This window comes from Haplochromis burtoni, unplaced genomic scaffold, assembly GCF_018398535.1.
Source record: "Haplochromis burtoni strain Fernald_Lab_line unplaced genomic scaffold, NCSU_Asbu1 Contig_651, whole genome shotgun sequence".
NCBI classification, from domain to species: Eukaryota; Metazoa; Chordata; class Actinopteri; order Cichliformes; family Cichlidae; genus Haplochromis; species Haplochromis burtoni.
The window spans coordinates 43,626-64,819 of record NW_024583012.1 but is presented as its reverse complement, the minus strand read 5'-3'; the positions used below and the strand labels follow the sequence as shown (position 1 = coordinate 64,819).

General features: G+C 44.0%; 2 protein-coding genes and 1 long non-coding RNA gene across 10 annotated transcripts in view; 2 read left to right on the top strand and 1 right to left on the bottom strand.

Moving 5' to 3' along the window:
• Positions 1-5,891, bottom strand: part of ap2a1 (adaptor related protein complex 2 subunit alpha 1) — a 33,009-nt gene extending 27,118 nt beyond the window's left edge. For 3 of the 6 annotated variants that reach the window (XM_005949538.3, XM_005949539.3, XM_005949540.2), the window contains exons 1-2: positions 5,118-5,891; positions 138-349 (exon numbers count right to left, since the gene is read on the bottom strand). In XM_005949538.3, coding sequence (XP_005949600.1) covers positions 138-349; positions 5,118-5,184 — 279 coding nt within the window. In that variant the 5' untranslated portion in view covers positions 5,185-5,891. The remainder of the gene's footprint in view (positions 1-137; positions 350-5,117) is intronic. The other 3 variants (XM_014330027.2, XM_005949542.2, XM_005949543.2) reach the window with 1 other exon arrangement.
• Positions 5,892-9,130: 3,239 nt separating this feature from the next.
• Positions 9,131-11,265, top strand: LOC121812548. Of its 2 annotated transcripts, none has more exons than XR_006053154.1 (6): positions 9,131-9,241; positions 9,751-9,780; positions 9,904-9,989; positions 10,094-10,238; positions 10,519-10,709; positions 11,041-11,265. It is a non-coding gene; the product is annotated as an uncharacterized LOC121812548 (long non-coding RNA). The 2 variants fall into 2 exon arrangements; XR_006053155.1 differs by having other exon boundaries at positions 9,133-9,241; positions 10,094-10,186.
• Positions 11,266-12,518: 1,253 nt separating this feature from the next.
• Positions 12,519-20,008, top strand: prmt1 (protein arginine methyltransferase 1). Of its 2 annotated transcripts, none has more exons than XM_005949545.3 (10): positions 12,519-12,633; positions 13,985-14,080; positions 14,161-14,316; positions 14,404-14,467; positions 14,545-14,687; positions 15,164-15,251; positions 18,328-18,443; positions 18,550-18,700; positions 19,187-19,308; positions 19,380-20,008. In XM_005949545.3, the coding sequence occupies exons 1-10, from the start codon at positions 12,598-12,600 to the stop codon at positions 19,461-19,463; spliced, it is 1,056 nt and encodes a 351-aa protein (XP_005949607.1). In that variant the 5' UTR covers positions 12,519-12,597; the 3' UTR covers positions 19,464-20,008. The 2 variants fall into 2 exon arrangements, with proteins under 2 accessions (XP_005949607.1, XP_005949608.1); XM_005949546.3 differs by having other exon boundaries at positions 12,525-12,633; positions 13,994-14,080.
• The last annotated feature ends 1,186 nt before the right edge of the window (positions 20,009-21,194 follow it).

Genomic DNA, 21,194 nt, shown 5'->3' with positions numbered 1-21,194 from the left:
ACACACACACACACACACACACACACACACACACACACACACACACACACACACACACAAGTAGTGCAACACTTGCATGCATCTCACACACTGACATGCATTTAAAGAACAAGACTACAACGCTGTGAAAGACTTACAATCTGTTTCTCTGTGTACTTGTTGGAGCTCAGCAGGTTGACGGCCTCCATGTGTCCAAAGTCAATGTCATGGCCAAGCAGAAAGATAAAGAGCAGCTTGCAGACATACTTCTTCTTGCTGTAGCCATCCAAAGCCTTGTCCCCTTTGAACTTGGAGCGGATGTTGGCCAGCTCTTTATTAATCCGTTTGATCTCAGCCTCCTTGCTCTTACCTGATAAGGTTAAAAACACAAAGACACTCGTGTAGCATCAGCATTCAGATGTGGACAGATCTGGCTACTGAAGGCAACTTTAAGATCGCGCAAACCAGCAGCAGCTAATCGTGAGACCGTTTTCATTTTTCTTTGACTGAAACTATTTCACAAAATGTTTGGATAACTACGGAGCCCAGCAAGGGACATGGGAGAAAAAAATGAAGATGAACTTTTGCGAGATCTCACAAAACGTCGAGCTGGTGGGTAACAGACGTCTCCAAAAACTTCGAGCACTTTTGCAAATATGCGACGTCTTGAGATGAGATGATGAGATGAGATAGCCTTTATTTGTCAGTTGCAGGTCTTTTGCCCACAACCGAGATGACAGACCTTGCCAACCGTACATACAACACAAACATCACATTGTGGAGACAGGTCAGGCCAGGTAGCGAGGAAAAAAACATCGAAATGTGTAACACAGAAGGATAATACAGGAATGCACAGGTATCAACACATCACAGCACAATAAACACAGACAGCAACATGAGAAAGAGTCCCAGTGTGTGCATCTGATCTGGGACCGAGCAGATGTTTGAAGTTCACACAGCTACATTCTCGCCTGAAAATGTCTTTAAAGTTTATTTTGTGACCCAGAAAGAGTAATATTAAAACTAAGCCTTCGAATTGGGACAGCCTTCATCACCTGGCTCGTCACCTATCCCAGGACTGCAGCCAATTCCAGTTTCCAACAATGGTTTAATATTACTCTTACTGCAGTGTTAAGCAATGCAGTTGAAAAATTTGGGTGCACCTAACTTTTGTGCTGATGTGCCTAAGAGAAAAAGTTAGGCGCACTGGTGCAACCGTGGCAAAGAGTTAGTCTAGAGCAGCGGTCTCCAACCTTTTTTGTGCCACGGACCGGTTTATGCCCGACAATATTTTCATGGACCGGCCTTTAAGGTGTCGCGGATAAATACAACAAAATAAAACTAAAAACAGAAGGTTTATTCATAACACACGTGAAAAGACCCAGGAAAACAGAGTTAACGATAAAAACGATAACAAAATAACACTGAAAACCAATAAAAACCCTGAAAACTACACATTTCACACCTGAGCCTCAACTCTCCCGGCCCGGTACCAAACGACTCACGGACCGGTACCGGTCCGAGGCCCGGGGGTTGGGGACCGCTGGTCTAGAGCCCTGCCCTAGACTTGTATTTTTGACATTAATGGTAAGACGGAGGTGAGTTGTGTGCTTCTGTTTCTTAGATTGTATCTCTGTAGCTGCCATCAGCTGCCACGTGTCCCCTGCTGGGACTATACACACGGTCTGATTAAGAAATTCCTCATATAAAGAATTCCAACAGGTGGTTGGTCATGCATTAGTGTAGGGTCCACCTGATTTGGTGAGGGTGGATGTGGACTTATGAAGCCTTGCAAGAACTCTGTCAATGTTTGTGACCAAGTCTAGGTTATCCTCACAACATGGGAACCAATGTAATCCTCTATAAAGGTTGTCTGGTTGTCTGATGGCTCCTACTTTTAAATTGCCCAACTTCCACACATCTTATGTGGTCTGTGTTCAAGCCACTGCAGCCTAAAGCGGGAAAAACAAACAAAAAGCCCTCCACCTGCTAGCAGATGTACGTACGGTATGAAAAAGAAACCCCTAGGAAACACTTTTCTCATCTTATTATGCTCACAAGATTTGAAACAACACTTGACTCCTGACCGTGACACTAAAATGTCCCCTCAAAGGTGGGTGTCCACAATATCCAGCCTTTCACAGCTGAGCGCCTCTATCTCTGGTTTTTGGTATAAAAACAAACAATTTTCAATTGTTGGGAAACAAACCCAAAAATGGAAAGTGTGAAAGCCTTTGTGTGAGTCTTCACCATAAATTCAACAAAGTTTACAGGGTAAACAAAGCAGAACAAAAGTAAAACTGACAACCGCTTATTGTCCAAGGGGAACAGAGGGTCCACGACGGGCACTAAACGGAGTTGGCAGTTAGTCGTCTGTATGAATCAGACCTGCGACCTGTGCAACTGCTGTTGACCTTTCATGTTTTCTGTCAAAACACGGATGGAACAAGCTCGACCGACTTTATAATGACCATGTTTTTACAGCTATGAAGCCACTACGGAGCAATAATGAAGCAACTATGTTTCTGCAGGATTTCTATTGTTTTATCGCTCAGCTCTAACTGCAAGACAGAAAGCAGGAATTACTTTACTCCATTCAACACACTGTTAAAATAACTGTGTGATGACTCCCGTTGTTGCTGTTCTACTATGTTTCCATCAGGAACCTGTCCCAGCTGTCATGGAGTGAGAAGCAGGGTAGACCCTGGGCCAGGCTGCCGATCTGTAAAACTAAAACTGAAGTGAAGAAATAAAGTCCAACTGAAAGAGCGCAGACTGGACTGGAGCCAAGGACTCTCAGTGTTACCAACAGCACCGCTGTGCACCTGCTAGCATGTTATTAAAGAAATGCATTAAAAAACTGAAATAAATACTGGAGGCTGTTTGTTAGTGTCGGTTTAACAGAATGATACTCTGACTTGCTCTCACTATCCATCCTTTATTCAATGTTCTGCACCCCAGCAAATGAATAAACTCTTGTTTGGACGAGTGTCCCCATGAAGTCAAACAGGCTGGGATGAGTGAGGTCAGTTAGAGAGCCTGCATACTGGATGAACATTCAGGCTCGCTCACCACTGATATTTGACAATGGTGTGTTGATAAAGTATCGCAAAAGGAAGATGACACATTTCTGTATCAATCTTTAGTCTCGCTCTGCTGTGAGCTCACATAGATGAACTGAAAGGCTTTGGGATGTTCCTGCAGAAAAAAATATCCCATTTTAAAATTGATCCAGTAAGATCCCCACGAGGAGTTTCCTCAAATACAAAGCCTCACAATGTTGCCAAATACCTGGCTTCAGCTGGGTTTAGGCTACGGCCCATCTTGGGACATTACACGACCAGATTTCACAACAACAACTTCCTGTTTCATGGCAAAATCTCCATGCCACTTTTACTTTACAATATGAAGCAACTATTGTTTTCAATTGGTGCCATGTTCATAAAATTGAAATGAACTATAAGTGCTTCGGCCCTATCAAACAGAACAGACACAACAGCGTCCTGATCATGATTTTGGCCATAATTAACCGAACATGATCAAACGATACTGAAAACATGTTCTGCCACAACAAGCTCTGCCTAAACCACTGCCTGACCATGTGCCTGCATTTGCCAATCACTGACCTAATTCGTGTTTAGTCTGAAGAAGTAACACTACAGTTAAAGACAGATCTACTTTCTGCTTAAACAGGTATAATGTTAAGCAACACTGGAACAGCACAAGGCAAAGAGCTTGTCAGTAAAAGACATTTTTACCATGAAAAGCAATGATGATGATAAATGAATGGGATTTAATCATGGGTCATCCTGCAGCCCGCCTTCCTGCTCAAACAGAGATAGACGGCTACCAACCAGCATGGCTGATGAGTTAAAGCTTTCTAACTACCATCTGCCCAAGAAGTGGTACACTCCCCAACTGGCCAGGCAGCAGACAACTGTTTCTAACAGGCTTCCATTAGCACAGATACGCCTCATCCAGTACCTCCAAATGAAATATAAAGACAAAAAACAACCAGTTGCACAGTCTGATTTACATAAGTGTGTTGCTGACATAACAAGACTGAAATTCATTCTCACAGGTTTTTGTCAATAACATTCCAATACAGCCTGTCATGTTATTACTATTTATTTCAAATGAGTATTTGATAACATGTAATCCAGTGTATTTCCCAAGGCTACAAATCACATGTGTTTGGAGATGTCTGCCTGCCTGATACAGCACGTTTGAAAACAAGTCATCTAGACGCCTCTGCAAATGTTTGCAATATTCGTCACTTTGAACATTTACACTAGTTGTTGGTCCACATTTTTATTTTCTGCTGAATTTCTCTTTAAATGTGCCCAAAAGGCAGAATAACACAGTGAAAGCTGGAGGTATCAAACATTCGACCATGAAGTAGCCATTACTGCCTGTCAGTGTAAGCCTGGAAGAACTGTCAGGTTTGCAGTGACAAGCACATCAAGCACTGAAATGTGTAATCACAGCAAAAAGGAAACAGTAGATGGCAACTACTTCCTATATTCTTGTTACTACTCAGTAACAGTGAAAAGTGGTATTCACGTCATTACTGGAATAAATATTATTAGGAAACTGACAAAAAAAGACATTTATATAAAACTTTGCAGTCAATTGCTGGATATATGTAGCATTTTGTTACACTTAATAGTATTGTTTATTATTATTTTTTATACTTTGCTCCTTTTGTTGTTGTTTTAAATACCAACCACTGGTTTCCGTGTGAGCTTCAGTCTTCCTTCCCTGTCAGACATGTGGAGCGTCCTGACACGACACTAAATTTCAATGAACTTTCGTCCCCGAGCTCTCTAACATGTACAACTACACAACAGGAAGCGTTTGATCAGCGCCGCCACTCCAAGCCTAACATCGCTTATTCTGTTCCTGCAGGTGACTTCACCACCGTCACGTTACTGTCAATACGTAAGAAATCATTGATTGTTCCACTAAACGTTACCAAACTGATTTTTTAGATACAGCTTTCTGCGTCGAGGTTACCACATGACAACGCTGCATGACGTGTGAGACGATCACCAGCAACGACATTAGCCATGTCAACTTTGACGACATAATGAAATAACAACACATATGATGAAGTAGCATATAGAAAGGTAACTCACAGTTTCTAATGTCCGAAATGAAAACAGCCAATCCGCGCATCCCATCTCCTTTCGACACAGCCGGCATGTCTGCAGGTTTCTGTCCTCACTCTGGCCTTCTCCGAAAAACACTGATGCCGGTCACCCTCTCACAGCGGACTGGAGTCGACGATGGCAAACTTGATGTTTAGTAGTAGCCGTTTGCCTGTCTGCAACTTTGTGACTGACTGCTGCCTACCAGGTTCGGTCGATGCTTTTAGGTGGGTAACTCAGGTAGCATTTACTAGATCCGCTGGATGGCAGTCTATCAACAAGTAGCGGGATAAGTTAACGTTATCCCTGTTAGCTGGCTTGTTTCCTTGGCTATGGCAAGCTAACGTTATTTCATTCAATCCTCATCTACCTTGGATTAGAAATTACGTATAACTCATACCACAAAAATTTGCTAAAGATAAAAACGGCTACTGATAAATGTCTTAAAGCTAAATGCACTCAGACGTGTTAGTAAGAATGCTGTCCGAGAGTATATTGTTCAATTACTTCGAGTCACGTAACGTAAAGCTAGCTTAACAGCTAGCTAGCTGACTAGCAATATCATTCAAATACTGGAGCACATCACCGGTCGATCGGAATAACTCAGTAGATCGTCTCAAATACCAACCAGCGGTCGGACTTCCTTGAGCTCTCTATTCGCGCACTAAATTTGGTTAAAAATATTATGTCCTGAATAGCTGATGTCCGCTCCAATTCGTTAGCCTGCACTGTACGGCTCGGATCAGGCTCGTGACAGCAGAATAACGTGACCGCGCAGCACTCCCGTGAACGCCTACGCTCCTTTTCGTCGTTCGAGTGGACCCTATTGCTGATTGGACAACTTGCGGCAATATGTGGCTGTACCGACACAGTGCAACTCTGCCATGAAGCCATTTGTATGGAAAACAGACTACGACTGAGCGGCAGAGACGCCGGCCCGACGGAAGTATGCTAAAAGTAGGCTTTCGTATTAACAGTGCTAAGCTGTAGTGTCCAGTCGACAAGTGTTTTATTTTCATATACAGATAATCAGTGTAGCAACATTTACCTGTAATGCTCGTGTTTCTCAGCTTTACATGAACATGCACAAAGTGTACATGTATATTAAGAAAGAACATAACAATAATAAAATAAAAAATAATAAAATACCAAGTATTATATTTTAAGAGAATTTAAAATCATTTTTGGTGTTTACAGTTTGTGCAAAACTGCAGTGAGGATTTAACCATAAAAGACGTTATTGTTTTAAATAATATGTGAGAATTGAAAACATCACATGCAAATGACATGCAGTTTCACCTACACAGGTATTCATTGGTCCTCGTACAATGAGATTCCTAGCACAGGTTTCCAGCTAATGTGTCTGTTTACCTGCACGTTTCCATTCAGTTATTTGGGAGCGGTGGCACTGAGATATGCCATCTTAGGACCGTTCAATGGACAGGGTCAAAAAGTGTCTAAACAAAGGCATTTGAAACCAATAACATGATCAGGTCTTAGATTCACAGCATTAGGACATTGATCTACAACAATGCTGCAGTTCTGTGGCAGCTGTCAGCAGATGGCTGCATAACATTTAGGATGCAACATGCAGCACTGAGCATCAATTAAAATGTTAATCATTAGATTGCACCACTAGTATGTCTGATACCAATTCAATTTTATTTATACAGCTCCAAATCACAGCAACAGTCGCCTCAAGGCACTTTATATAGTAAGGTCGACCCTACAAGAATACATACAGAGAAAAACCCAACAGTCATATGACCCCCTATGAGCAAGCACTTTGGCGACAGTGGGAAGGAAAAACTCCCTTTTAACAGGAAGAAACCTCCGCAGAACCAGGCTCAGGGAGGGGCGGGGCCATCTGCTGTGATTGGTTGGGGTGAGAGAAGGAAGACAGGATAAAGACATGCTGTGGAAGAGAGACAGAGGTTAATAACAGATATGATTCAATGCAGAGAGGTCTGTTAACACATAGTGAGTGAAGAAGAAAAACCACATGCATCATGGGAATCCACCAGCAGCATAACTAAGGGAGGATTCAGGGTCACCTGGTCCAGCCCTAACTATATGCTTTAGCAAAAAGGAAAGTTTGAAGCAATTTTAGAGATAGTGTCTGTCTCCTGAATCCAAACTGGAAGCTGGTTCCACAGAAGAGGGGCCTGAAAACTGAAGGCTCTGCCTCCCATTCTACTTTTAAATACTCTAGGCTCTATAATGTTGTACTGTGGACATTTATGTGCTTTCTGTGCAGAGGAGGTTTTTTGTTTCCTGTTCTCATGCTGTCCTCCTGTAGCCCAGCATGAGTAGAGGTCTCTTTTTTTCCTCTAGTTATATTTTATAGTTTGATGATTTAAAGTCTCACACACAACCCGTCGAAAGGGGAGGGGGGCCGGCTGCTTCCAGACCCAGATAGCAAGGAGACATTGAACTAATGTTGATTTTTCATCTGATCCATCAGAATCGTCAGGATTGAAATGTCAAAATCATGTTGAAAAACATTAAATACTGATGGAACCTGACACTGACATGAAATAACATTGATTCACCGTTGTTCTGTCATCGTTGATTGTTGATCTATTTATAGTTGACAAGGTGACAACAATCACGTTGAAAAACCATCGATTTATGGTTGAGCGGGAAATTAAAGCTGCTACCACTTGGACTATTCCATAGCACCCCTCTCACAGTGGTACATCCCATCAGGCTGCGGGAAAATTCCATTTAAGCTCAGCAGAGTTGACCGGACGTTTTGTCAGAACACCGGAGACACAGTCGGAGTTTGTGCACGACACTCTCGGCTAGTGATGGGCAGATGAAGCCCCATGAAGCACTGAAGCTTTTCATCCAATTGGTTCACCCCAACGCGAAGCTTCATGAAGCTTCATTTGCTCTAGCAGGACACCTACTGGACGTAAAAATAATAGCTGGCATGAATTTGAAGAGTGTGGCATTTTGCACACAGCCTGTAAATGTCAACAACAAAAGGAGTGTGTAAAACATGTATATTGTAGTGATGGCAGTATACTGTGTATATTTATAGTGGCAGTATGGGAAATGATTATTTGGAAATGCTTGAAATGGAAATGATCATTTACTGTGAGGTGAGGTGTGGTTGGGGTGTGGACAGTAGTTGTGCTTTTGTAACGTTGAGGTATGGACAGCTACACACTGAGGCTTTGAGCCTCAGTCCTGCCTGTTCACATTTTATTCTGTAAAAACTAAATTTTCACTGCTTTTATAACCTTTTTAGTGGGGAGAACATAGCTAGGATTTAATGATTTAACAAATCTTTTGAATCCTTTGTCCTCCACAATGCTAAATGGCTGGGAGTCCTCAATCACCATGCTAACCAGGTCTTCATCTATTTGAGATTGTTCTCCTGAGGAAAGACAATAAAGACAAAGCACAAATATAAATATCACACACGTAACTTATTAACAGTTGTATAATATTGTTATATCATTTAGTAACATTACTGCATGCTATATTATCATGCATTTGATGGCTCACCTGGTCTTGCTCCACAATCGGTGTCCCCCTTATTCTCATGCAAAGCTCTGTAGTGCCTAAGCATGGATGAGGTGTTGTTGTTATATCCCAGCTCCCTGGCACATAGCAAACACTTCACCTTGTACAAAAGTAGAAGCGCTCAACATAAATTGTATTGCACCATCAGTATTATGAAAATACATCTTCTGTAGAAATTTACATACCTTGTTGGGAGGAATAAGATCAAAATGTTCCCACACAGGGGAGGACATCCTCCTCTTCTTAGCTGGCTCCATTCTCTCCTGACTTTCTCTCCTCACTCTCATAAACCTCCAAACTGTCTCCAAACTCTCACTAACCGCAACTCTCCATCAAACACCCACATTTTGAATGAAGTCTGAGGGGTTTATATCGCTGTCATAGCTCGCGGCAAAGTTCGAACCACTTCATGAACCAGTCACGTGGTACAGCCGGGCAGCGAGGCTTCGGACGTCATCATTTTCAGCTCCTCCCATAAATGAAGCTTCGCGGAAACGCCCCCTCCATTACTCGACACACGCTCCGAAGCCTCGATACATAACGTCACATCACTACTCTCGGCTTTATCAGATAAGAATGTGAGAATTTAGTTATTCGTTATTGGAAGGTCGACGTATGTATGATATTACTAAAGCTAACTTAAACGGAAGAAGAAAAGTATAAATTTCACAGACAACACCAACGCTGAACAAAGAAAACATTTCCATGACCCACATTCATGTCTTTCCGTTATAAGGCGATTTGCTTTTGTTAGCCGTGCGGTCGGCTTGCTCTCGCGCTATGGCTGCTGTATACAGAGTTAATCCCCTCAAACGACTTACAAATGTGTGCAATATGATCCAGAAACGTAAAGTTGCCGCTACAGATGCGTACAATGCGTGTGTTACTTTTGAAGCTTTGACCGCACCGGTTTCCATTTATAAACACGTGAAAGAGTCACCTGAGACCGAATGATCACGTGACATGCCCACGTGACTTTACATTTCCGCGACTTTAATAATGAATGTTCCTACCTGGAGCTTATCTTGAATAACATTATTTTCCTCTTTTTATTGACATTGTTTTTTGTCCCATTTTCTCATTTCAGATCAGTAAAGTACAATCGACCCATAAACAAGTAAGATACTCGTGTCTTCAAATTATTGCTAGTTTTTAACCATTTTTGTGTGATGTAAAATTTTACTGTAACTTAAAGCAAAATAAACAAGAAACACAATACTGATGTTTTGTTTTCTTTCAGACCAAATCCCTTATACAGTTACAGACTGATGATGAGCAACCTCCAAAATCAAAGGTTTCCCCAGGCCCCACGTGTGAAAGTACCAGGTAATAATGTAATGTTTAGTGTGTGTATATGTGTGTGTGAGAACAGGAACCTCTGTAGACGAGTTGTATGTAATTTTTAATTTTTTAAACATTTTTCTATACAGGCTCCACCACTCTGCAGTCTGCCCCCCAACTCACTTCTAGCAACCATCATGATGCTCGGGCCAGCTACCGGCTCCTTTCGCCAACCTACACAGGTATGCCATCTCCCCAGCAAATAGTCTGCGTTCAGTACCTTCTCTAATGACGGTATGCTTTGAAACAATGAGCTGCATCACAATTTCATTGTAATCTTAACTTCAAAACACTAATTTATGCTGCTGAATATCATCATATTTTGCTTTGCTATCATATACCATTTATATGTAAAAGGCTAAATTGTAAACCGTTTTAACAGATTGAACTACTTAAACCTGAATGCAAAATGTGAAGCCATCACTTATGGATATAGTCTTTTTTTTTTTTCATCACAATGCTTATCCAGTTTATCACAAGCCAGTATTCTTTGTGTTATTGTTCTTGTCAACAGATGCAGCCTTCCAAAAACGTAATCATGATAAACGAGCTGATCAGAGAAGTCGGGGACCTCCGTGAGGAGTTCAGAGCCTTCGGTTAATCCTGCAGCACTGACCCTGTTGATGCCGGTGTATTGCCTCTGGATTAGCCATTTAACAACATAGATGAGATGAAGTGCAATGACCGGAGGCGAATAAAGCAATGGTAAGTTCTTAAAGGTTCTGGTACTTTTGTAACCCAGAACTTTAGAAATTGTCAAATTCAGTTAAACTGCTTAAAAATGGCCTTCTCCTGTATGTTCTGGTTGAATATACAACAGCAGGCTATCGTTGGGAGATCCAACAAATAGAAATAGAAATACATTTCACTGCCAGTAGTTTGGTTTATTCATTATTAGAAAATTAGGCTTTGAGCTTTTCAGCTAATGACGCTTTGAGAATCTAAGTGAGGCAGCAGTTTGCTGATTTCTGCCTTTAACTGACAAGAGGTTATTCATATTTAAGCTCTAATTTGGCCTTCTGTGTTTGTGTCCTAGATGGCCTGACTCAGCCGGTGGGGTAAACACTGTTTCTGAGTTTGCCTTCGGCCAAGCTGTGCAGAAATGTCTCCTCTACGCTCCAGATCACATGGGTGGTGCAGGATGCCCGATATTCAGCTCGATCCCTGAGTAAACCTAAAATAAAATAATAAGTGACCTGTAACCAATACCTGTAACAAAGAAACTTTTTTTTCTTAATGTAATAAATTACTTTGTTATTGATACAGATGTCTGTCATTTTTTTTTTATTTCATAATGCCAGATGCTTCATATTATAGGAATATTATTATGGACATGACAAATTGTATTGTTGGTTCAATAGTGACCAAGGGTGCGAAGTGATGGAAAATCAACATCAGACTTCAACAGCGATTCAATATCTGACATTGTTTCAATGTTAAAGGGTGCAAGAGTGACGTTAGGTCAACGTCAGATTTCAACAGTGATTCAATAGAATCACCTGATATTGACTAAACATTGAAACGATGTCTCCTTGCTATCTGGGGATAGAGCACATTTCATTCATAATGTTGTCAGTCCAAGCCCATCATGTATTCATGATTTGAAATGTGTGAAATCCCAGAAATAAACCCTAGACAAAGTGAATCTGTGAACGAAGGTGTAGGTCTGTTAGGTTATGTTGTGGTGATCCTTGGGTTGGGGAATGGGTGTTCATACTGGAGTGCAAAATTAAAACCAAGATGGACAAGAAAGGTTCAAAGCCATCAGGTGCTCAGTTTAGAAAAAAGAGAAAAGAAGAGGAGGAGAAACGAGCAAAGATGCAGGTAAGCAGATGTGTGATTGGATAATGGCAGGTCATCCTGAAACAATCAGAATACTTTATTAATCCCTAAGGAAATAATGTGGGTTACAGTTGCTACAAGAAGAAATGGTAAAAACAGCAACAGTAACAGACTAAACTCCAAATAATACATTATGTTACAGATTTTAATATTAATTAGTTATTGTCAATGGTTGATTTGTCCTGTTCTCATTGTATGACGAATTATGATGGCTGTTTGGTAGCTGTTTGCATACAATGCATACTCTCTCTCTCTTCGTGTGTGTGTGTTTCTCTGGTGAAATTCAGTGTGGTTCCGACAACAGTTTTATGTTAATGTACAATCCTTAATATTATACACACATTTATACGCGCACACAAAGTTTTATGTGTGTGTGTGTGGGGGGGGGGGGGGGGGGGGGGGGGGGGGGGGGGGGGGGGGGGCTGCAGGAGGTGGAAATCCTCTAACAACGATGCCACGCATACAGGATTGTTTGCATTCATTCACAGATGCTTCATTGAAGGTTACCAAGTGATCACAGACTATTATTAGGGACTTAAGAAGACCGGAAGTATTCAAACACGTTAAAAACACAACAGTCTTAATGGACGCAGTTCAGTTTGGACCCGGAAGCAGGGTTTTACATCATCACTTAAAAACCGGATTGATTTGGAGGCAGGGCCTGTCGTCTGCACCAATCAGAGATAAACCTTGGCCGTCGTGGGCGGGACAAAGGGAGACGCTTACAGACCCACGCAGCTACTCTGGGTAGATGATCGAAATGGCGGCGCCAGCAGAAGGGATGGAGGTAAGGTCTTCTAGTGTGGAAATAAGCCTCACTTATATTTATCTTTGGAGACGACACGCGGTCATTTTATACAGTCACGCCACATTGCGTACACGGTTATGTTTTTAGCTTTACTTAGCACATGCGTACCAGCTAGTGATGCATCCATTTTAACATGGCTAAGGCTAATAGAGCTTTAGCACCGTTGGCGCTCATTCATCTAACATATGTGACCGAGAAAGGCCAGACACCTCACCCAGCACGTGCCGTGGCTGAGGGACGCTGGAAGAACAGAACCGTCCTTTCAGCTGACGCGTCACCGGCTGCTGGCGATGGAGCGAGCCTGTCGTGGACCGCATGGGTGCTACCGTGTTAGCTTTTGAACTCGTTAGCTAGCTGTGCTACAGAGTTGAACTCTTTCTTGGTATTTTCTTACAGTTTATCCATAAACTTGTTCTTTAACAGATGTCATGCGATTTCTGCCACGATCGTTTCCCTCTGGTGCAGTTTACAGGCGGCAGCAGCGCTGAACTAGCCGCGTTAGCATCCTCGGGGTGATAAAGAACTACGTTGTAGGCAGCTTTAGGTGCTCTGCCTCTCACAGAGGTGAACAAACGCGCTAGCTGTACTGAGCCCGAGCCGGTAGCTATAGGGGAGGTCGTGAGTGTGCACGTGGAAATCCAGCGTTATCGAGGAAGGCCAAGCGCGCGTGATTTCTACCAGCCATGTGCCACCATCTTTTGTTCGGCCAGAGTTCGCGTTAAAGTGGCCCACGTGTATTCAGCCCGGCGTGGAGTCTGTTTTAAAAACTAACCCGTTTAACTCAGTCCGTGAAGCCGGACTGGGAACGTGCGTGTTTTCAGCCCCCGTGTCTAAAGCACGTGGAGCGCCATCTTGTCGGAGTACACAATAGGACATCACTGGTTCGGCTGTTGCCGCCTTCAGCCCTGTTCTGGGTTTTCCCCCTGCAAGAGATGATCTATGGTTGTGGATGATGTCGATACCTGGTGTGTGTGTAAACAAACTCTGGACTGTAAGGCTGCCACAGAGTTGCTATATTAATATATCTAATTGTAAAGGGAGCCAACAAAGCTGCTGGTTGTCAGATTTATCAGCTCTTATCACTAAGACGGGAAGTTCTAATCATGTCATTAAGTAGTTATTTGGAGACTGTGCAGCTGCAGCTTTGGTTATTAACGGTGTAGAAATGGTTGCTTTGATGTTGCTGCTTCTAGAACAGTTGTTCCTGTTCCCAGCCCTGAAACTTGTTACTATAGTGATCATCATCATGGTCCTACACGCCTGTTGTTGATACAGAGACTGCGTTTAGCAAAGATGATGTTTAATTGAGACGATCTTGGTCTACTGTGAGGTTTCCCAGGGGGAGAGCTCAGCCAAGCCTGCAGCGGAGGACATGACATCTAAGGACTACTACTTTGACTCATACGCCCACTTTGGAATTCACGAGGTATTTCTCCAGTTTGTAATCTCTGTTTAGAGCGTAACTCAAGGAAACCTGTGTGTCATGAATCCTGCTTTGTGCTGTAGGAGATGCTGAAGGATGAAGTTCGCACTCTCACGTACCGCAATTCCATGTTCCACAACAAGCACCTTTTTAAGGACAAGGTGGTGCTTGATGTGGGCAGTGGGACGGGTATCCTCTGCATGTTTGCTGCCAAAGCCGGAGCCAAGAAGGTTATAGGGGTAGGTGTTTGATTCACCTATCAGTGGTAATGGCGTCACTCACAGCTGGCGACGGTCTCTTGATGCGTTTGTGTTTGATCTCCGTAGATCGAGTGCAGCAGCATCTCTGACTACGCTGTGAAAATTGTGAAGGCTAACAACCTTGATGATGGTGAGTAAATAGAAGCCAACATGATTTCAGTCACGTGATCATATTTAAAAATACTTGAGCTCTTCTTGTGTCTGCAGTGGTGACCATCATTAAAGGAAAGGTGGAAGAGGTGGAGCTGCCTGTGGATGGAGTAGACATCATCATATCAGAGTGGATGGGCTACTGTCTCTTCTATGAGTCCATGCTTAATACAGTTATTTATGCCAGAGACAAATGGCTGGTAAGTGTGCACTTCTGTTTGTTTGAGCTCTGAGTCCTGTTTCAGTCCTGTGGTTGTTTGTAAAACATGAATTCGATGCGTTCTCTATGAAGGTGTGCGTGCTTGTGAGTACAGTTACGCCATGATGGCGTTGGACTGCGGCAGCATGTCTACATGAAGCTGATAACAGTAATGATATTGGACAGCATATCTTTCTACTGGCCCATGTGTGTGGGATTGACTGAACTGTCACAGCTACAGTCCTTGTAACTGTGTAAACAGTGTTGGCTGTGGTGATGTTTGTGTGTGCGCTCAAACCTTTGTTCCTGTCGCACGTCTGCGATGCGCCTTAAATCTGTAGATGTTTGGGTTGAGCCAGGCTCAGCTTGTGGGTTTTTTAAGCTACTCGTTTATTGCTCCACTTGGTGTGAACTTACTGACTTTATTGATCTTTTCTCTGAATACTTGTGTATTTGTCCCTCTTTATACAATAACAGAAACCAGATGGACTCATTTTTCCAGACAGAGCAACCCTTTACGTCACCGCCATCGAAGACCGACAGTATAAGGACTACAAAATACACTGTGAGTGCTCCGAGTGTTTCCTGTATGCAGGTCATTGTCAATATCACCCAGTTGTCCCACAATAAGAACAAAGATCCAGATAAATGAAGAAGTCCTTGACGGTGGGTTGGAGGTTCAGTGTGAACATTAATGTGAGGGAGGAAAAAGAGCCAGTGTGGCTGTGAGCTTCACTCATGAAGTGAAGCAGCAGAAACATTACAGTCCAAACATCAGCGAGGCACCAGCACAGTGAGGTCTCCGGTGTCGGTGCTGCAGTCGTGCCGTGGTGGAGGGGAGCTCCGCTCTGCTGTTACATTTATTCTAATCTGCGCTCCCTTTTCCTCGTCCTGCCGTTCGCCCCACCTGTTGAGTCCAAATCGCTTCCTGTAGTTTTAGAAAAACACATTTAGGTGGTTTTAGGATTTTATTGTGGATGCGTCGTTTTCTAAGTCGATGTACCGTATTTTCACGACCATAAGACGCACTGTACTAAAAGGCACAGTCTCAGTTATGTGTGCCATTACTGTATTTAACACACGCATAAGGCGCACTGGATCATAGGGCGCATACAAGTGTGCGTATTTAAAAATAAAGCAGGAGCAAAACAAAGTTTGGTACTCACATTTTTATCATCAATCAAACCCATCGAAGTCCTCATCCTCTGTGTCTGAATTGAACAGCTGCGCTAAATCTCCATCAAACATGCCAGGTTCACTTTCTTCACTGTCAGAGTCACTTTCCGTGCCGTGCGGCTCCTCGGAAATGATGCCGGCTTTTGCGAAAGCTCGAACAACAGTGCCAGCAGACATGTTAGCCCAAGCATCTACAATCCATTGGCAAATTGTGGCGTAACTCGCCCGGCGCTGCCTTCCACTCTTGGTGAAACTGTGGTCTCCATCGGTCATCCATCGCTCCCAGGCCGCTCGCAGCCTTACTTTGAACGGGCGGTTCACACCGATGTCCAGCGGTTGGAGTTCCTTTGTCAGGCCTCCCGGAATGACAGCAAGCTCACAGTTCATTTGTTTCACTAGTTTTTTCACATCGGCTGTGAGATGGGCACGCATAGAGTCACAGATTAAGAGCGATGGTGATGCGTGGAAAAAACCACCTGGTCTCCTTACATACACCTCCCTCAGCCACTCTTTCATCATTTCCTCATCCATCCAGCCCTTTTCATTTGCCTTAATGATGATTCCTGCTGGAAACTTCTCTTTAGGCAAAGTCTTTCGCTTAAAAATCACCATAGGCGGCAGTTTCTGTCCATTAGCATGGCAGCCAAGCACAACAGTAAAAGAAGACTTTTCATACCCCGTTGTGCGTATCGCTACCGTGCTGGTCCCCTTCTTCTCCACAGTGTGACTCACCGGGATGTCAAAAGTGAGCGGGACCTCGTCCATGTTTGTGATGTGGCTGGGCTGGATGTTTTTGTCGCCGATGTGTTTGCTGCAGTAGGAGCGGAAGATGGCCAGCTTTTCCTTATAATCCGCTGGAAGTTGCTGCGCTACCGTAGTCCTGGTCCGGATGGAAAAATGGCACCGTTTCATAAAAAGTGAAAGTGAAACTGCTTTTAGCCGAATGGTGACCGTCGAAACGCTTCTCCCGCTCGTTCTTTGCTCGATGATCCACCGCTCGAGTCTTTCCTCCAACTCGGGCCACCTCGCCTTATGTCCGCGGAAACTCAGCTGCGTTTTCTTGACCTGCCGGAGCTTGTTTTCCAGCTTCCTCCATTTGCGAACCATCGATTCGTTAATCTTAAATTCTCTCGCCGCTGCTCGATTTCCATGTTCCTCCGCGTAGCTGATGGCCTTCAGTTTAAACTGTGCTTCACAAGCGTGTCTCTTTGCCATTTTCAGGGTTGCGCCCACACTTCACCCTTTAGCGTTCTCATGGTGTTCTCTACTACGTCCTCCTTACAACACACAGGGCGCACTGCGCTAAAGGGCGCGCCGTACTTTTTGAAGAAAATCTAAGACTTTTAAGTGCGCCTTATGGTCGTGAAAATACGATATGTTTATCGTTGGTGTCGTCGACTCTGAGGACGCTCTAATAATTCAGTAAGTGGGTGTGGTAAAATGTCATGTGACCAACATGTAAGGTTACCTCGTTGTGAAAGCGTGCACACAGTGAAGGAAACGAGTGTGTTTTTGTGTCGTCACACAAAGTCCGGTTGTATCTGAAACCAAACTGGACCAAAGGAAACGACCCGTCACAGGAGCCGTCCATCAGTGGGCCCACTCCGTCACCCCGTGGGCTCTGATTGGCTTTGATGTGCTGCAGTCGTGACCGGCTGTGAGGTCAAATGTTTGCTCGTGTTGCAGGCATTTCCCCTCTCTGGTGTCATAACTGTTGGGTCTGTTACTCACAAGTAATGGATTACTTTAATGGAGTGTTTTAATTACTACACAGAGTAATTCTGTTGTTTCCGTGACTTTGAATCATCTGAGCACTGAAACAGTCTCAGCAGTACAAACCTGACACACATCTAATGAGGACACGCAGACTTCACATGAACACAAAGCAGACTGAACTCGGCCGACCACACCAACCTCTCTGCGCAGTTAGACTGCTGTGGACTGAGTGGGCCTAAAGACTGAGTGAAAGTAGCTGCGTGTCTGAGATGGTTGGAAGTAACTTTGTTTAATGCTTAAGTCTGAAGTCATTACTCGCCAACAGAGCGCCGCCTCCTCGTCAGCCTGCCTTCATCAAAGGTCACAGCAAGAACCGGTTTCATGAGCCCAGTTTGACCTTTTAGGTTCAAACTGTCATCAGCATGTAGAGTCAGATATACAGCGATGAGTGTAAAACACTGCACCGGCTCCTTTTATGCTTCACTGTGATGTGATTATGAAAATGCCCATCAGATTGGATCCACTCTGTAATACAAGCTTGTGATGGTGCCGAGTTCAGGCTGTGCTCCAGTGTTTGTAAGCGTTCACTGTCAACGTGGTTATTAGTCTGCTCGCCATTAGCAGAACGTCAACAGGACGAGGTGAGCCGAGCACAGCGCTGCACGTGACACACGCTCAGAGCGGTGACCCGTCTGTCAGAGAGGACACTGTGGACCATTGTAGCTGTAACCTGGTCTTGTCTCTGTCAGGGTGGGAGAACGTGTACGGCTTTGATATGTCCTGCATCAAGGAGGTGGCGATCAAGGAGCCCCTGGTGGATGTGGTGGACCCCAAGCAGCTGGTCAGCAACTCCTGTCTCGTCAGGGTAGGTGGATCGTTCTCTGCTCCTTGAATGAATGTGGGACAGGCAGAGGGTGGCTGAAGCTGACCTGAAACATTTGGTCTGAAGGCATCTTGTCTTTTTTGTCTAGGAGGTGGACATCTACACGGTGAAGGCCGAAGACCTGACGTTCACGTCCCCGTTCTGCCTCCAGGTGAAGAGGAACGACTACATCCACGCGTTGGTTACCTACTTCAACATCGAGTTCACCCGCTGCCATAAGAGGATCGGCTTCTCTACCAGTCAGTGTGCCTGCTGTCTTTACACTGGTGTCCCAGTATGCATGCTTTCTACTGCCCTGATAGTCACTGCATGAAAGCAGGTCTCATACCTGAATGAGTTTACAGTGTTGGCAGGATTGTTGCTCTGGGTGTTCTCAGGGTTCACGTACTTCATCCACATACTAAACATTTCATGTTCTGTCAGAGGGGACGCACTGACCCTCCTGCAAACGGCGGTGGGTCGTTGCTGTTGTACAGATTGTTCACCACTGTGAGCTGACATTAGTGTCTGCTTTGACAAATTCAGTTTTATTTATACAGCAACGAATCCGGGAGGAGAAGCTCACATCTCAGCCTGCAGCCAGAATTAGCTTTACAGACACATGACTACAGGTGAACAGGCGAAAGGTGGTCAGCTGATTGGAGCCAGTCAGCTGAACTGTATGACACACGGGGCGGGTTAAAATAAAGGCTGGTGTAGATTACCAACGCTCTGTCTCCCGACAGGCCCAGAGTCTCCTTACACCCACTGGAAGCAGACCGTCTTCTACCTGGATGATTACCTGACTGTGAAGACTGGAGAGGAGATCATTGGCACTGTCAGCATGAAGCCAAATGTCAAGAACAATGTAAGCACGGCTCGGCCGCTCTTTGCTTCGATTCATTTGTCTTTGTGTAACCTGAGCTGCTGTCTCTGCAGAGGGACCTGGACTTCACCATCGACGTGGACTTCAGGGGCCAGCTATGTGAGATGTCAAAGACGCTGGAGTACAGGATGCGTTAGACGCCTTTCCCTCCGTTCCTGTTTTGTCATTAGTAGAGGACAGATACAGAGTCTGAGCGATAGTCTGACGCTCCCGCAGCAACATTTTAAAGACATCACTTGTTCAAACATTAACAGTATTTAAATGGTTTTTGTGGCTTTCAGTTCCAAGTGCATTGGCGTGGTGCTTCATTGTCATATACACTCAACAAAATGTATGTTAGCATACGAAGGTTTGTCCCAACACCTCGTTGGGTTCTTTGGGGTTCTGTTTATTTTGCATGGGAGAAGTTAACACAGACGCAAACTCAGCCTGTCCTTCATTGAACGGTAACCATGGCGTTGGAAAGGACGCTGTTTGTAGACGGTTGCTGGACTGATTCTTACTGGACTTTTAGGCCACACCCCTTCAGTTCCACCTTTCCTCAGCTTGAGAGCAGTGTGTCGATGGTAACAGCGGTGTTGGCACTCTGCACAGACCGCTCTGACATTCTCAGTTTTCTCTTTTGTATTGTTTCTGGCTGCCACTTTTTCTTTTTTTTAAAAAATAAAATTCACAAACTGTACATCTAACTTTCTGAGTTGTGACGCTCTCCCAGCATCTTTGTAGAAAATCTCACCAAACAATGAATTGTTGCTTCCATGTTCAGGTGTTTACTGCCCAGTTCTTCACATTTTACAGCACTCTGTGGACTCTCATTACATTAAACATGACATGTTTGGGCCTTGGGTGTTGGACACTCTTAAATTGATTTAGGGACTTTAGAGATGAGGCCAGAAACTGTTGGACAGATACTGGTTAATTGATCACAGAAAATTTGGACTTTATCGGTTGGACCGTTAACTTAAATTTGTCGAAATTGTTTAGGCGCTAAAGCTGACAGATCTGACAGTCACGCCAGTGAAGCTTAAGACCCTTAATGAACAGAACATCAACTCAAAATAAGCACAGATATGCAATGTGTATCAAATAATTATAACTGCATCTGAAATACAAGGTTAATATAACTATGCATAAACATCTTAAGGCCATCTTAAAGCTGTCTGTTACCTTGTTAAAGCAATGATCATACTGCAGATTATATTATGCTGGTAAAATACTTTTGTTCATCCCCACACCATGAAGTGTAGAAGTTTAAAGGAAGTAGCGTTGGTTACTGTTCCCAGTGAAAACACAGGTTCTGATCGATGCCACGTTCTGGCCCGCATCCTGAATTCAGACGTACGAACTCTGAATATGGGAAACAACGTTTGGGCTCACGTGGTTCTCGTGCATGAAGAAGAGTCTGTGGGGGACATGTGGTGAGTTGTGTGTTAAAGCGCTGTCAGAGAAGATCTCAGTATAATAATACTCGAGTATAACAAACACTCACCCACATGCTTGATGCTAGTCCCGAGTTGGTCCCTGCTGCCTCAGTATGCATGTGCACGACTTGTGTAGGCGAAGCGTGGAGGAGAAGTGTTGTATAAAGAGCTTTGATTGCTCGGGTAGGATAGAGAGGTGTCACATAAACAGTGTCAGCGTTGTTTATCAGCTGGTTCAGTCCCAACTAAACTGTCCTACATGAAGCCTCTGATGGGTAAGCACGAATGACCACAGACCTTCAGCATTGTTGTTTCACCACGAACTGGCCACCATCAGGTGCTCGCCGCGAGAGCCGAGGAGCAGCTGCAGAGAGACGAGCTCACAACACCCCATCACTGATGGAGCGCGTTTAGTTTGCTGACCAGCCTGTGAAATACTGGGAGCCT

What these genes read in the sequence shown, in the direction of transcription:
- prmt1 (XM_005949545.3), top strand. Translation starts at nt 12,598, where the DNA reads ATGATCGAAATGGCGGCGCCAGCAGAAGGGATGGAG. An exon ending in GCAACTCCTGTCTCGTCAGG is followed by an intron (nt 18,444 to 18,549) that starts GTAGGTGGATCG and finishes TTTTTTGTCTAG; the next exon opens with GAGGTGGACATCTACACGGT. An exon ending in AGCCAAATGTCAAGAACAAT is followed by an intron (nt 19,309 to 19,379) that starts GTAAGCACGGCT and finishes CTGTCTCTGCAG; the next exon opens with AGGGACCTGGACTTCACCAT.